This window comes from Dioscorea cayenensis, chromosome 4, assembly GCF_009730915.1.
Source record: "Dioscorea cayenensis subsp. rotundata cultivar TDr96_F1 chromosome 4, TDr96_F1_v2_PseudoChromosome.rev07_lg8_w22 25.fasta, whole genome shotgun sequence".
Taxonomy (NCBI): domain Eukaryota; kingdom Viridiplantae; phylum Streptophyta; class Magnoliopsida; order Dioscoreales; family Dioscoreaceae; genus Dioscorea; species Dioscorea cayenensis.
In genome coordinates this window covers 6244257-6260047 of record NC_052474.1, presented here as the reverse complement: position 1 = coordinate 6260047, position 15791 = coordinate 6244257, and the positions used below count along the sequence as shown (strand labels likewise).

The following is a 15791-nucleotide window of genomic DNA, read 5'->3' as shown; positions in this document are numbered from 1 at the left end:
AAGAAAAAAAGTCAAAAGTTAGGTAACCTGCAAAAAAATTTACTCTGATTATAAATCTTACAAAGGGATTCAATGAAATATCGAGGTTTTTGAGGACCTAGATGCAAAAGAATATCACAATAAAATGGAAAACCCTCTTCCGATCAAAACCCTAACAACATCGATCTCCCGAGTACCAGGGCTTCGCCGGCCTGCAGGGATCGGTGATCGATGGAGATTAATCTGGGCAAGCTCCCCTTCGATCTCGATTTCCACCCTTCCAGCCCTCTCGTTGCCACAGGTCTCATCAATGGCGATGTTCACCTGTACGCGCTAAACCCCTATCAACTAAAAATTAGAGCTTTTTTCCTTTCCGTTCTTCGTTTTGAGTGAACTTTCATCTAATATAAGCTGTTCTTGTGACAGATACAAGTATTCTTCCGATTCAATACCTCAAAAGTATGATTGATCTTTCCTCTTATCTTTCTATCGAATTTGATTTGTTATGTGTGGTGAAATTTACAGCATGGTTATGATAATGATCGTGATATTGCATAAAAAAAAAAATTTATTTTTCATTTTTTAAGGTAATATTAATCACTGTAAGTTTTATGCTTGGATTGTAAATGCTGGTATAAATCCAGTGATTTTTCTATTGCTGATTGTTTTTGAATTTCAACTGCTTGTCTAGGTTGCTAGGAATTCATGCACATGATGAGTCATGTAGAGCTGTTCGTTTTGTTGATTCTGGACGCGGTAATGCTGTTTAGCTGTTCAAGTTTTTGTAGAACTACAACATGCATAGTGATTACTTTTTAATTGTGTGTATATATGCCTTTCAGTATTCCTGACTGGTTCTCCTGATTGCTCAATCCTTGCCTTGGATGTGGAGACTGGAGCTCAGATTGCTCGCTTCAAAGATGCTCATGAGTTAGTTGAATTGAACTGATGTTGAGTTTTTCTTTCTTAATTGTTTTCAATCAATTTTGTTGTTCAGAGTACCTTTCTATAATTTATATCTTGTCCTCTTACAAAGGGCTGCAGTCAACCGTCTCGTCAACTTGACAGAGACCACCATTGCATCAGGAGATGACGACGGATGCATAAAGGTGCAAATTCTTATTGCTTCCTCCTCACATCCTGATTATTTTCTTGTCTTGTGATTTCCATTATTGCATCTTTTTTTCATGGTCTTTAAGGTATTGGACATAGTTATTACTTATTACTTGAGTTGCTCGTAATAGTTCAATTAGTTGATGGCAGATTATTTTGCTTCCCTCGTAGGAAACCTAAAAGTGTTCAGTTATTGTCTACTGGTTTTCCTTGTATTGTGTTTATTGCTTGTATTCTATATGTTCAATTGAAACAAAAACAAAACAACAGTTGTTTCTTGTTAAAGTTTGTCCTTGATCAATTTGTACTAAATCAGGCCGATGTCATATCCTACTGTTCTTGTATCTATCTCAATTAGAGACTGCCTTGTGTTTTATTCAGGCATTCAACTTTATTTTACTTGTATGTTAAATAAATGGTTGCTTCCCAGGTTTCTCCTTTTGGTAGTTTTCAGATAACTAGAAATTGCATCGCATGCAATTTTACCTATTTCGCTTTTGGCAGGTTTGGGATACTCGTCAACGTGCATGTTGCAATTCGTTTAATGCGCATGAAGATTTCATCTCAGATATGACTTTTGCCACTGGTTCTATGCAACTTATCGGGACAAGGTACTTTGTGTGAACATTTCTCTCAGCTGACGCTAACTTATATCTATATTTTAAAAAAACAAATTATCAAATTTGATGCCTGCATTTTTTTTTTTTAAAATCTATTTTGGAATGCAAATTCCTTAGATGGGCAGATCTTCTACCAATTTTTAGCATATCTTAATCCTTAAATCTGTAGGGTCATTTGAACTAGCAAAACTTTAATCTGCTAGATGTCTCAACATGTCATGATGAATGATGAAAATGAGAATACTTAACAATGACCTCTAAGTCTAGAGTTCTATGTTGGCTTCATTTTTGCAAATGGAGTGCACTGATATTTTGTTATGACACTTTGGAGCTTTGTGTGATGCTTGCCAATTTTGGATCTTTCAACTGCTTTATTCTTTGTCCAATTGTTCCTACATCATGTGGAGATCCAACTGAACTGGTTTTTGATTTTTTTGCATTAGTGGGGATGGGACTTTATCTGTTTGCAATCTTCGGAGGAATAAGGTACATAATTTTTTCTTCTTATTTATTGCTTCCAGTATGCAATGTAAGGGCACTTGTTGACCATGCTTGCCCTGATCTTCCATTCTCAACTTAAATTTGGCTTTTACATTTGGATCAGGTACAAGCACAGTCAGAATTTTCAGAAGATGAGCTACTATCTGTGGTCATAATGAAGGTAATCCTTGCTAGAAATGATAGTATTACATTTGTTAAGCAACTGCCACATTTTTTTATTTGCTCATTCCTATCCTAGTAGCCTTATCTTCTGTGGGCTATTTGATGTTATCTTATCCATGTATGGGCACTGCTAGTGGAAGCTTAATGAACATTAGTGTGGCAGAATGACTTAGTATTAATTTAAGCTTGTTACAGACTATCAGATGTCATGGTATTAGGTGTGGAACAAACTACATACTGATTATTTAACTCAAATGACCAAGTCATACTACTTGTAAAGCTATATAATATGATAATTTACTATTATCACCTATAGAATATGTTCTTCAAGTTTCATCAACTATTGCTATTATGACCTTTAGCAACATTGTTCATTTTATCAATGTTAATTGCATGATTGATTTCTAGTTATCTCCTTTAAAACTTTATCATTCAACAGTTGCTAGCTTTTCTTTAATTTAAAAAAAAATTATATATTCTGCAGCATGGCAGAAAAGTCATCTGTGGAACTCAGACAGGAGCTCTGTTGCTTTACAGTTGGGGTCATTTCAAGGATTGCAGGTATACCTTTATGCGGGCTAATAGAGTAAATATCAGTATCAGAACTAGCAAAGATTTTATTGCTTCATGGTTACTATACTCTTATGTTTGTGATCATATCTTGTTTCACCTGTAAATACCACTCTCATGGCATTAAATAATTTATTTTCCTCTCCTTACTTGGATATAGGACTTTGGGGATATAGGCACATGACTTTTGCCAACATTTTGATATGCCATTTGAAGTACTTTTATTTTCAACTGAAAGTTGATTTTTCATTTTCTGTCTCATCAGTGATCGATTTCTTGGGCATCCCATGTCAGTTGATACACTAGTGAAGGTATGTGTATTTTCTCTCTTTCTTTTTGTTGTAATTGTGTCAGAGCTCTGTATCAAGTCCGCATCTGCCTTTATAGCTTGACGAAGATTCTCTCATTTCTGGTTCGGAAGATGGAGTGATCAGGTTGAAATTCAATTTTCTATTAAAGATTTGATTGCCATTTTCTTATGCAGTTTTTTCTCAAGGTCTTAATCTCCTTTTTTTTTCATTACTTGATGCTTAGGTTGGTGAGCATTCTACCTAACAGAATAGTGCAGCCAATAGCTGAGCACTCTGAATACCCTATTGAACGCCTTGGTATTGTCTTTGACTCTTTTCTTTTTTTCCCTGCAATATTGTTGGTTTTAAATGAACTTCTTTATTCAATATTTTTGACAGCTTTTTCAAATGATAGAAAGTACCTTGGGAGCATTTCTCATGATCAAATGTTAAAGGTGAACAACTCTCTACGCTATCATGTTCGCAATTATTATTACAATTTTCTGGATACAAAGTGAAATCTTTTGTATTTTCATTGAACACATTACTTGATTTTCTTATATCCTCCTAAATTCATTCCACTAATTTAGAATTTTTGATTGTTGAGCCAGCTGAGGCACAAGGTGACTGACATTGTTGTAACACACACACTAGAAATTGAACATTGTGCATTTGTTGTTAGTCAAGATATGCAAGCTTGGATAGATAACAAAGTGTTTTATTCACACACCATACAAGCTGCCCATCGGAATTCTGGCCTTTAGATTGATTAGATAACTTTAAGTGCTTGTGGGATCTCTTTTCTCTTTTACATAACACAGGCTTGGTATGATCTCTTGTTAAATTATGACTTACATCTAATTTTATGTGTTGTGTCTTGACTGGGAGTTGGATGTAGCTCTGGGACCTGGAAGAAGTTTTGGATGGTAATCAAGCTGTCCAAGATAACTTGGCAGTCGAAGCTGAAAGTGATGATGATGGTGATGATGATATGGATGTCGATGTAAAACCTAACAAACCCCCAAAAGGTATCATTTCCTCTTCTATGACATTGCTTAAATTATATTGAATGTACATTCATTATAATTTCCTTTAATTTAATATTTTGGAATTCAATATGCTGTTCTCAATTCTGCATTCGGGTGTTAAGTTTATTTGCATGCTATTGCGATGGATCGCACAACAGAACCTAAACCGGTCTTTGGCTTGTTTTGTACATACACAGATTTGAAAGGACGAAAGGTTGACAACAAGCAGGCTTCAAGCATGAAGTCAGCGAATTTCTTTGCAGACTTGTGAAAGTGTTAATTCATTATCTCTTATCAGTTTTTGTTGAAATTTTTTTCATTATTTTTAAGAGACAGATATGTACTTTTTCGGGGAATTCCTCTATGTATGTTATCGACATTTTTTTTTCTTGTTTCAAAGTGAACTAGTCAGTATTTACATTATTCACCATAGGTGAGGAGGGATTCAACCAATCAACCTCCCACATGGGTTATACCAAAGTTGGTTTTATCAACATATTTGTACCTTGCTCGAACTTTATTGACTATTATTTGATTGAATTCAAAGAGGGTTATTGGTCTGATCTTCTTAATTTTAGGGTTTAAAGCATGGTGAAAACAATGGACATTTTTATAATTTATCTAGGTATTTACAAACTTGATGAAGATTTCAGGGTTTAAAGCATTGTGAAAGTTTCTTTACCACCCAAGAAATTTTAATATAATGCAGTAACATGACAGACCAATTTATTTGGGAAAAAAACAAATAATTTGTGGCCTAATTCTTTAAGTGATAGATATATAATTTGCTGAATGTAATTATTTAAAAACATCTTCTGGTCAAGACCTAAAATTAGAAAACATTGGATTTCCAAAATCAGCAACATAGGATAAAACATTATTATGCTTTGCTATTTATGGGTGCATGGGTCTCGCCACCATATGATGTTTCAAAGGAAGGCTTCTTCTTTTGCATAAACACCCTTGAAATATTTCCAATTTTATATACTCATTATCAGCAATCAGCTTCTTGCACATCTATTATTAACTTAAGTAGCTTTTATGGGGAACGAATATACATTAACTTATTAAATAAAAAGATTAGAGAAAATAAATTGTGCAGTTTTGAATTAATATATATATATATATATATTACAATGAATAATGACGCTACTGTAGTATTTACTGATCACTTAAGGCATTTGACAAGGTTTTCAACTCTTTTTCAATACATGGTTGATGCTTAAATAAAATGTGTGTGGCAATCTATTTATATTATTATAAAAAAAAATATCAAATAAACAAAAATCAAATATAAAAACAAGTAACAAATAGGGTTACTTGTTTAGAAACCAGCAAGTATCAAAGTAATAAAAAACCATCCTGTACTTGAAATATTATTCAGGATGCACAAACTTGTAAAACATTGATTTATAAAAAAAAACAATTATATATATAAGGCAAGTTTTTGTTGTTGAGAGAAGGAAGATAAAGGAAAAAAACAAAACAATTGAAAACACAGTCACAAACTCTTTCACATAACAACATGCATTGACTGCAACATTAATTCCCCCTCTTCATATATTTACTCCCATCCAAGATTTCTTCACATCTCCTTTCACCATATCACACCCACATCTCACTCCATCACTCATCTCTATCACCATCATCTTCATCTCTTGATAACTCTCATGGCCATGGCTACCCATTTGATCAAACTGTGCTTCCTCTTTCTCCTTTTGATCCATGTTGTTCCTCTCCCCAACGTTGCCGGAGAAACCAAGAAGCTTATTGACACAGAAAGTGAGTGCTAAACGTTACCATGCAGTAGCTATAGTTTATAAAGAAAGCAATACTCTTTGCCTTTGAATATATATATCTCATATATATATAGAAATAAATATATACTGTGTAATTAATGCAGTGAAAGCTCTGGGAGTAATAGCCGGTGTTATGGGGAAGAATGACTGGAATTTCACCGTTGATCCTTGCACCGGAAAAGGTAACTGGATCGTTCCAAGTGCACTCGAAGATATAGAGAGCTCTGTCATTTGCCATTGCCACAGAGATAACACTTGCTCTATTGTTTCTATGTAAATTCTATTTCTCTCTTATTATTTTTTATAAATTTAATTTTGTGTTTTTTTGGAGGCTTTTTTTTTAAAAAAGTTTAATTAAACTTGATTTGAAGGTCTCTGAAGGGGCAAAACCTCACCGGTGTTCTTCCGTCGGAGTTACGATGGCTCCAAAACCTTCAAAAGCTGTAAGTGCACGGAGAACTTTCTTTTTTTTTCTTTTTTATTTATTTATTTTTAATGTGGACAAGCGTTAGGCCCAATGTTTATATTACAATTATGTATTAAAAGAGAATCAAATTCCGAAATTAAATATATTAATCATTGTATATTACTATTTTTCCTCAAAAACTTCTCGAATTAATGTCTCAAAACTAAGAGGTTAGCATCCCTGCCTCCGGGATTAGGAAACCCCTAAGGGATTGGTTTTGGGACACTAATTCAAAAAGTTTTCTTAGGATGAATAACATTACTATTAATGATTCGGCCAATGGTGGTATGAGAACTACTCCTTAATTTTAAAAAAAAGTTCGGTTTATGTGAAAACTAAGGAATAATCTATTTACTGGGAGCTACTATTCACAAAACTGCAAAGAATATTAGAGCATGTGATTCTCAGAATATTTGTTCTTTGCTGACGTGGCTCTTACCTATTCATGAATCTTCAGGCTTTGACTTTGTTTATTATTATTTACTTTGTAATAAATAACAAGAGGAATGACATATTATTTGTGTAATTAATGCTATTTATTGCTAAGTAATTGATGAAAATAATTGCAGGGATTTGAGTCGCAATGGGCTAACAGGGGAAATTCCTGAACAATGGATTGGCTTAAGCTTGAAAGAACTGTGAGTTAATATATTACTGTTAATAATTATAATTAATTATTAATTAATGATCAATTTAACATTAATTAATTAAACTAATCATCAAATTAGTAGCTAATTTGATGAATGATTTAAATAAAGGTCTTTGATGGGGAACCGTTTAACTGGTACTTTCCCTCTTGTCCTCCTCCGAATGAAGAGTTTGGTCAATCTGTACGTCTTTCTTAACTTTCTTCTTTAAACGTTTTACAAAATTTTTTAAGTTTAATTTTTTTTTTTCCAAAAACATGAGAAAATGGTTTTTTTTAAAATAAAAATAGCTTAAAAATACTAACAAAACTATTTTGTTAGATAGTTTTTAATATTAGTTTGAGTTGAGATTAATTTTTTTTTTTTACCAATACTTTACATGGAATATATATAAATAATAAATAATAAATATTTATAATATTTAAAAATTAATATTTATTTATCTACAAAATCACTGTTATTGCTGTATTTATTAATTGATTTATGGTATAATTGAATTTTTCATGTTCTCCAAATGTGGAACAAACTTAAAATTTTGACATTTTTATTGTTGTATTTAATATATATATATATATATATATATATAGTTTGCCTCTTTAGTTATAATTTTACCACGATGGTACGCGTTAACAAAGTTGATCCGCAGGAGCTTGGAGGGAAACCGTTTCTCGGGGCCCATCTATACCGACTTAATGAAACTTGTCAACATGGAGCGACTGTTCGATATTTTCACCCTCCTTTTTCTTATTCTCACTTCGTTCACTTTTTTTCTTTTTCTTTCTAAAATTAGAGCAATTATTCGTAAAATAATAATAATAATAATAAAGAAATTGGGCATCGATTAAATCTCTGAATTTTTCTAATTTGCAGTTCTTTATCTGCAAATGAGTTCACTGGGGAGCTGCCGGAAAAACTCATTGGCAAGATGACCAAATTGATTGATTTGTGAGCATTTCTTATTTCTTCTCGTTTTTTTGGTTTATGATTCCATTGTTGTATGCTTGGGATGTGCAGAAGGATATCTGGCAACAATTTCTCAGGAAAGATACCAGATTTCATTAGTAATTTGACCAAATTGGAGAAATTGTAAGTAATTCTATGATTGCTCTTGATTCAAGTAGCTGTGGTTCATTAATTTGATGTTTCTTTTGTGGTACAGGCACATGATAGGCAATTCGATGGAGGGGCCGATTCCTTCTGGAATTTCAGCTTTGACAATGCTAATTGATCTGTATGGCATTTCACAATAGCATTTTAGATTGTATTTTGGTTCTTTTTATTAAAAAATTATATTTTTGATGTTGATATTTTGTTGAATTCTTGGTATTTAGGAGGATTACTGACTTGAGAGGAGGTAAATCGGGATTTCCGCCATTAGAGAAAATGGATTCATTGAAGATTTTGTGAGTATAATTTTTCTGGATTTTATCTAATTGGAGGTTTGCATGCCAGAAATTGCTGCATTGGTTTTTATATTGAGATGAATGTATGTTGTTAAGTAGGATACTGAGGAATTGTGCTATTCAAGGAGCTATCCCTGCTTATATTGGTTTGATGAAGAAATTAAAGCATCTGTGAGTTCTTCCTTTGCTGAGCCCTTATTTTGAGGGAAATTCATCAAGTCAGAAATTGATGTGTGGATCAAATTAGAAACTCTGTCAATTATTATTCCATTGTTTTTTCATATAGTGGAGTAAAACATCTAGTTCCTAACAAGGTTTTTGGTTCTATGTACTTCCTGTTAGTTTTCTTCTTGATGTATTACTTATACATTCTGATAATCTCTGCAGAGACCTCAGCTTTAATAACTTAAGTGGGGAAATACCTGCCTCTTTTGTGAATTTTCAGAAGGTGGATTACATGTAAGTAATACCTTTCCTGATGACTGATTGCTAAGTGTGACTAAATTGAAGGTTATGATTTAGTTTAGTGTTTTTCTCCTTGTTTGAAGTAGCTCTGAAGTGATGAAATCATTTTCTTGCAGTTACCTGACTGCGAACATGCTTACTGGGAATATCCCTCAATGGATTTTGAAACGGAACAAGAATGTGTATGTTTAACTTCCTTGATCACCATTTAGTCATGAAGGTTTCTTTTCAAATTCTGAGTAATATCTTCCATTAATTTTGAAAATTAGGGATATCTCTTACAACAATTTCACATATGGAGAATCAAGCCCTTCACATTGCCTTCAGGGTAACATGTGAGTGAAAACAGCTACTGTTGCTTTTCCTAGACAGCAATGTGTGTATATAATTCCAAATGTAATTTTACATTTTTGTTTCAGCAATGCCGCGGAAAGCTACTCCTCAACTGTAGATGACCTGTAAGAGCCTTTCTTGTCATTTTTGTTTTAGTGTATGAATAGCTGGAATTGCATGTCAACCATACTTGTTGCCTAGGTTTGATCATCTCCTGTACCTTCTCAAATGCAGGAATGAAATCAGCCCTTGCTTATTGAAGAACTTTCCTTGTCGCAATCAACCTTGTAAGTATGATCTGTTAGAGTCAAAGTAAGATTTCTTTTTGTTGGTTTATCATGTTCAAATTTTTACTGAACAAGTTATTCTTATCCTCCACATATTCATCTCACATAATATTGTTCTCAGCTAAATATACTTTGTTCATCAACTGCGGTGGTAAAGCTACAAACATTCGAGAAACAAGGTTTGAAGCAGATTCAGAAGAAAGAGGTGCTTCACTGATGTACTTAGGTGAAAATTGGGCATTTAGCAGCACTGGGAACTTTATGGACAACGGTGTTGATGGTGACAATTACATTGCTACAAATACATCTACACTCAACATGCTTGATTCAGAACTATATACAAAAGCCCGCCTTTCCCCTCTTTCTCTTACATACTATGGCCTTTGTATGTTAAAGGGCAGCTACACCGTACAACTCCACTTTGCAGAAATAGTTTTCACAGATGATGATACATTTTCCAGTCTGGGAAAGCGCCTGTTTAATGTACTAATTCAGGTAATCAGCATATGCCCAGGCTTTTCATTCATTCCACATCTTGACTTAAGAACCTCGTAACTGAACTAAAGTAACTCTTTTAGGGAGAAATGGTGCTCGAAAATTTTGATATTGCCAAAGCAGCTGGTGGAACTGGAACGCCAATTGTGAAAGCCTTTACTGCAATTGTGGAAGACCATACCTTAAAGATCAAACTCTACTGGGCTGGAAAAGGCACAACAGGCATACCGAGTAGAGGAACATATGGTCCTCTCATCTCAGCTATTGCTGTGCTGCCTAGTAAGTTTTTAGGATTTCTCGTCTTTCATCTCCGTTGTGTTTCCAAACTACATTGCAGTACCTACTAAGACAACAGCATGCTTTGTCATAAGTAACATAAACTGTTTATTCCCTAATGTGTGTTCAGAGGGAATTTGAATAGTAGGCATTAGAAATATGCCTATTTTAGACAAATAGAACTAGATGGTTGTTTATTGTTATAATGTTGCCATTCTTCAAAGGAGTCTCTGTAGTTACTTACTAAGAGATGCAATTTCTTTGATCTGTTTAACTCTCTGGAAGAAGAATGATCATCTACATATATCACATAGGCACTCTATTGTATTAGCCTACAAAGAATATCACTCACCAGATTAAAACATCTGATTTAATGCCATTTACCAATCAAGGAACATTTCAAAGAGCACTTAAGTAGATCTACAGACAGTCTTTCATTTCTCTCAGTTGAAAGTGCATTGCAATCTGATTTCTGGTGGCTCTTCTTTTTGTTGTCAGATTTTCATCCTGAGTTTCCTCAAGAAGGAAAACCGGTCTGGAGAGTCAAGGGGATGCCAGTCTTACTTGGTGTTGCAGCTTTGAGTTTGGTGTTATTCATGCTGACCTTGGGTATAGGTATTTGGTGCGTCAGAAAGGGCCGAGAAAGGGAAGCTTTGTACACAGGTAGAGTTAATCACCATATAATACTGCATGAAGTGTCATACTCATAATAATTTTTATTGCAAACAGTGTGCTCGTAAGATTCTCAAATGCGAGCAGGTTGTCTTTGTTATCAGTAAACTCTATAAGCTTCTCTTAATGCATGCCGTGTTTTTGATATGCCAGTACTATTACCAGGGACATTTAGTAACAATTTATTATGATTAAATATTTCCTGGCATTTTAAAGAAAAAAGAAAAATCAGATTTCATGTTGCTTGTGTATCATTCCATCAGATAAATCTGAAAATTGATATTATAGACTTGCCAGATGTTTCTTAATGGAGATCTTCCTGAAAATTTACTTCTATATCCTGCATAAAACTAGAGTGAAGTTTATGGAAGTTGCTTGTTGAATAGCTGGAGGTTTCCTTATTGAGGTGATAAGTAATTTTATTTCTGAGGCAGTTTGTCCTCTGTAATCTAGTGGAGCTAGTCTTGGACACAACTTTGAAATCTAATAACCAATATCATTATTTCAAATAGCAAGCAGCAATTTTAATATTATAATAATGAATATAATCATTAATGTGAATTTCGCATTAGAGATGTTAACAATCTCCTGCACCATTTCTTTCCTTTTTAATGCTTCAGTGGGTTAACCAATTTTTCAAAAAATAAAAAAAGTTAAGGATTTCCACCATCTGGTTTCAACATGGAAGTTTTATCATACATCATTAAGCTTTTGAACATCATTATTCACCAAGTGTAATACTTTTCAGCTGCTTAAAATTAACTCATGTTCATCTACAAAATGAGTTAAAAGATAAAACCCGAACCTCTTGCTGTAGGATTTTTGTATGATTTTTATTTTGTAGACATGACTCATGGTGTGGCGAACTCCTGCTGCATAACCTTGCATGACAAAATGGTTGAATCAGCTATGTGCCTGTTGTGTTAATGATAATTAAGATTTGCATTACATTAGGTGTAACAGTTTGATATTATTTAAAGACAATGCACAATGAAATCAACCAATAGAAGCAAAATTGGTTAACAATAATTATCTCAAGTTCGGTTTCATAATCAAAAGGTGATTATCAAAATTTCAAAAAAAAAAAGAAAAAAAAAATGATGGCTTTTTACCGGCTTGATACTTTCTAAAATCATCTCATTTTATGATTGAGCTTTTTGACTTGGATGAGTTTCAGCTCAGGTTGGTGAATCTCCAATGTATGTTTATTAAAATCTTGGTTTTTTTTTTGGTCAATAAATTTTAGTTTTTCAAGCCAATGAAGTAATCCCTTAGGTTTATTAACTTAAAGCTTCTGTTTTCAGGTGCAAACTATTATGCTTCTCCCGTTTCCCATCTTCCATAACAAAATGTCAAACATTCAAATATTGCGTTCTATCAAAATAAATTATTAAAGATTTTTATGTAGATATCTCTTTGAAATGCTGATTTTTGCATACTGATCCTGATCTATTTTAAGTTTCATCCATCTTCTTCAATCTAGGAACCTTTGAACAGCATGCAAACACTTCTCTTAGTATCAGCATAAGCTAAAATTAGAGCCTAGGAAATCTTAGCACTCGATATAAAAAGAGCAAATATGACAGAAAATTATCTGCTAATTGTTCATAATGCATTTAATATTGGTAGCTAAACAAAAAAATAAGGCGAATACGACAAAGATATGAACAGTATGAAACTTTTCTGAAATATTGTTTTAAATAACTGATTACGGTAGAAGACAAAACATGCATGGTGACCTGGCTGTTTATATGCAGCAATTGCTATCAAATCATCAATTTCACCCTTGAGTTCCATATTCTTTCTTTTTCAATGTGGAACTGATATGCAGGATATAACTGACCTAGTGTTAGAATGTTCCAATGGAACAGCAATTGTGTTTTAAGCATGTTTCTGCCTGCTCACTAGTTTGCCGTAGTTTCTCCTACAGATAGAATGAAACACACATTATACTGTGCAATTTATGCATATGTTTTTTTTTTTTGGGTGCAAGATTAATATTCTTGGCAATATGATGCTTACTAAAAATCAAAAACTGCATTCTGACTTCTGAGCAGAGCTAAGACTTGATCATCTGCAAGCTGGTCCCTTCACATTGAAACAAATTAAGATAGCGACAAATAACTTCGATCCACTGAACAAGATTGGGGAAGGTGGTTTTGGCACTGTTTACAAAGTATCAATCTTTTACAACTTGCTAGTTTTCCTGAGACAGTAGTATACTGCTATGTGAAAAGCAAAATAAGTTTTTCTTTATTGTCCTTTTATTTTTAAATACAGGGTACTCTATCAGATGGAACAATAATTGCTGTGAAGCAGCTTTCTTCAAGGTCTAAGCAAGGGAACCGAGAATTTGTGAATGAAATAGGTTTAATTTCTACATTACAACATCCAAACCTTGTGAGGCTTTATGGATGTTGCACAGAAGGAAATCAGTTATTGCTGATTTATGAATATATGGAAAATAATAGCCTTGCACATGCTCTATTTGGTAAGAGTAAACTGAAAAATTACATTTACTATTTGATCTGCATTCTTGTTGCTTCATCATTCCATACAGTTACTGATGTGCTTCACAGGTTACCAACCGCGAACAGTACTGAAGTTAAATTGGCCAACAAGGCAGAAGATTTACCTTGGAATAGCCAAAGGATTGGCATACCTCCATAATGCATCCAGGCTAAAGATTGTTCACAGAGATATTAAGGCTAGCAATGTGTTGCTTGACAGAGATCTTAATGCAAAAATATCTGATTTTGGTTTGGCTAAGCTTGGTGAAGATGGACGCAGCCATATCAGCACTAGAGTGGCTGGAACAATGTGAGTTTTTTTTTCGTTCAATCTGATTTTCCTTCTCTCAATCGAAAGCCGAAATTTTATGCCTCTTTCAAAATGAAATATTGTGGAACCATTCTATTAGTTACTATTTCAAAATGATATGGTTGAATGTTACTGATAATGGAGGATTTGAGGATAGATTCTGAGATTTTTAACTATTTCAACGGTTAACCAACTTTACTTACAAGATGCTCAGTTGAAAATTGGTTTCATTGAGAGTACTAGTTATCCTGAATTTTGCTGAGTAAGGACACAAGCATGATTTACTTCAGGTGACAACTTGTGTTCATTCAAATGATAACAGGGCTTCATTTCTCATACTTTTAACTTTTAATTCTTGTTGAATAGTGGTATCAGTTACTTGTCTTGGTGTCTCACGGTAACCACAAAAGTGCTGCTGGATTCAGATTTTTTTATTTATTGCTTCCTGGATTCTTAATATGCTTGATAAATTCTTCAATGTTGTTTGAATCTTGATCTACAATAGGAATGGTAAATTGAAAAAATCTCATTACTTGTGCATCAAAATAATAGTTTAATTACTACTACTACTACTATTGCAATGTTGTTTTCATGACCTTAAATTACGCAGAGGCTACATGGCTCCGGAATACGCAATGCGAGGCTATTTGACTGACAAAGCAGATGTTTACAGCTTTGGGGTAGTTGGTTTGGAGATTGTCAGTGGGATGAGCAGCACAAGTTACAGGCCCATGGAAAATTTTGGTTATTTGCTTGATTGGGTAGAACTCGTAATCTTTAGATTTCTTCATTAATGACAGGCGTAGGGCATGCTTAGTGTGTTGGGCTTGAAAAGGCTCTTTTTTAAAACAAGACATTTGAAAAGGGCTTCTAATAAGAACTATAATTTGAAGTTTCTTTAAGTTCATTTTTACTGAACAATCACCTTTTATAACCAAAGAATCTCTACCAGATGGAACTAAATTAGCAAACTACATAATTATGTTTTTCTTTATGTTCTACTTACAACCTCCTTGCTCTCCAGGCTTATGATCTTCAAGAGAAAGGGACTATTCTAGCGTTGATGGATCCTAACCTGGAAAAGGAGTATCCTGAGGAAGAGGCAATGCTGATGATAAATGTGGCTCTAGTGTGTCTCAATGCATCACCAACACTCAGGCCTAGAATGGCCGATGTAGTGAGTATGCTCGAAGGGCACAAGTCAGTTCAGCCTCTGCTTTCTACCCTGAGATTCTCAACCATTGGAACAAGTTCTTTTGGAAGTGGAAGAAATTCCTGGCACTATCCGGCCGGAGCTCTGGCAATTAATGAAATGAGAGAGTTTTATTCAGCCCTCGACGATGATGAGGTTATGGAAATCAGCAGTATATCAGGCTGATTGTGGCATCCAAGGTCAGAAATTCCATAGAGATAACTGAAATGTTGTGAATATTGAACCTTTATCTATAGTTACATAGAAATGTTCATTAACAGAAACCAGAATGGTGGAAGAAAGCCTATCATGCAATTTTAGTTTAAAAATAAAAAAATAAAAACAATGTATATATGCTTTGTTTTGCTGCAGGAACTGCTTCGACAAGAGTATCTCTGAGGCTTGAGCTTAATGTTAAGCATTTCTAATTATCTTTACATAGTTGTCAATTTGAGCTCCATTTCATCAGACAGAAATGTTAAGAATTTAAACATGTGATTCAATTTTAGGTAGACAACCATAAATTTGCGCTGATCTGATTTAGTTCAACCCATGTATTAGTTTATAAGATTTTAGGGTTCTCATTGGTGTTCTATCAATCCAAAGAGAAAGGTATTGTACTAGGTCATTGGCATAACTATGAAAACTTTAAGTGTTTGTACTAATTTGTTCT

General features: G+C 33.8%; 2 protein-coding genes across 4 annotated transcripts; both read left to right on the top strand.

The window, feature by feature from the left end:
* The first annotated feature begins 141 nt into the window (after positions 1-141).
* On the top strand, positions 142-4826 carry LOC120258285 (WD repeat-containing protein 55). Its single transcript, XM_039265646.1, has 15 exons — positions 142-305; positions 406-438; positions 671-735; positions 822-909; positions 1016-1088; positions 1597-1703; positions 2156-2198; positions 2317-2373; positions 2860-2936; positions 3211-3256; positions 3333-3379; positions 3480-3553; positions 3635-3690; positions 4134-4263; positions 4461-4826. The coding sequence occupies exons 1-15, from the start codon at positions 211-213 to the stop codon at positions 4532-4534; spliced, it is 1065 nt and encodes a 354-aa protein (XP_039121580.1). The 5' UTR covers positions 142-210; the 3' UTR covers positions 4535-4826.
* Positions 4827-7976: 3150 nt separating this feature from the next.
* On the top strand, positions 7977-15489 carry LOC120258280 (probable LRR receptor-like serine/threonine-protein kinase At1g07650). Of its 3 annotated transcripts, none has more exons than XM_039265640.1 (18): positions 7977-8120; positions 8190-8261; positions 8335-8406; positions 8507-8578; positions 8675-8749; positions 8966-9037; positions 9160-9225; positions 9313-9378; positions 9463-9501; positions 9611-9663; positions 9785-10158; positions 10242-10437; positions 10933-11097; positions 13164-13282; positions 13387-13597; positions 13704-13926; positions 14537-14687; positions 14951-15489. In XM_039265640.1, the coding sequence occupies exons 1-18, from the start codon at positions 8101-8103 to the stop codon at positions 15302-15304; spliced, it is 2400 nt and encodes a 799-aa protein (XP_039121574.1). In that variant the 5' UTR covers positions 7977-8100; the 3' UTR covers positions 15305-15489. The 3 variants fall into 3 exon arrangements, with proteins under 3 accessions (XP_039121574.1, XP_039121572.1, XP_039121573.1); XM_039265638.1 differs by having other exon boundaries at positions 13686-13926; XM_039265639.1 differs by having other exon boundaries at positions 7978-8120; positions 8678-8749; positions 13686-13926.
* The last annotated feature ends 302 nt before the right edge of the window (positions 15490-15791 follow it).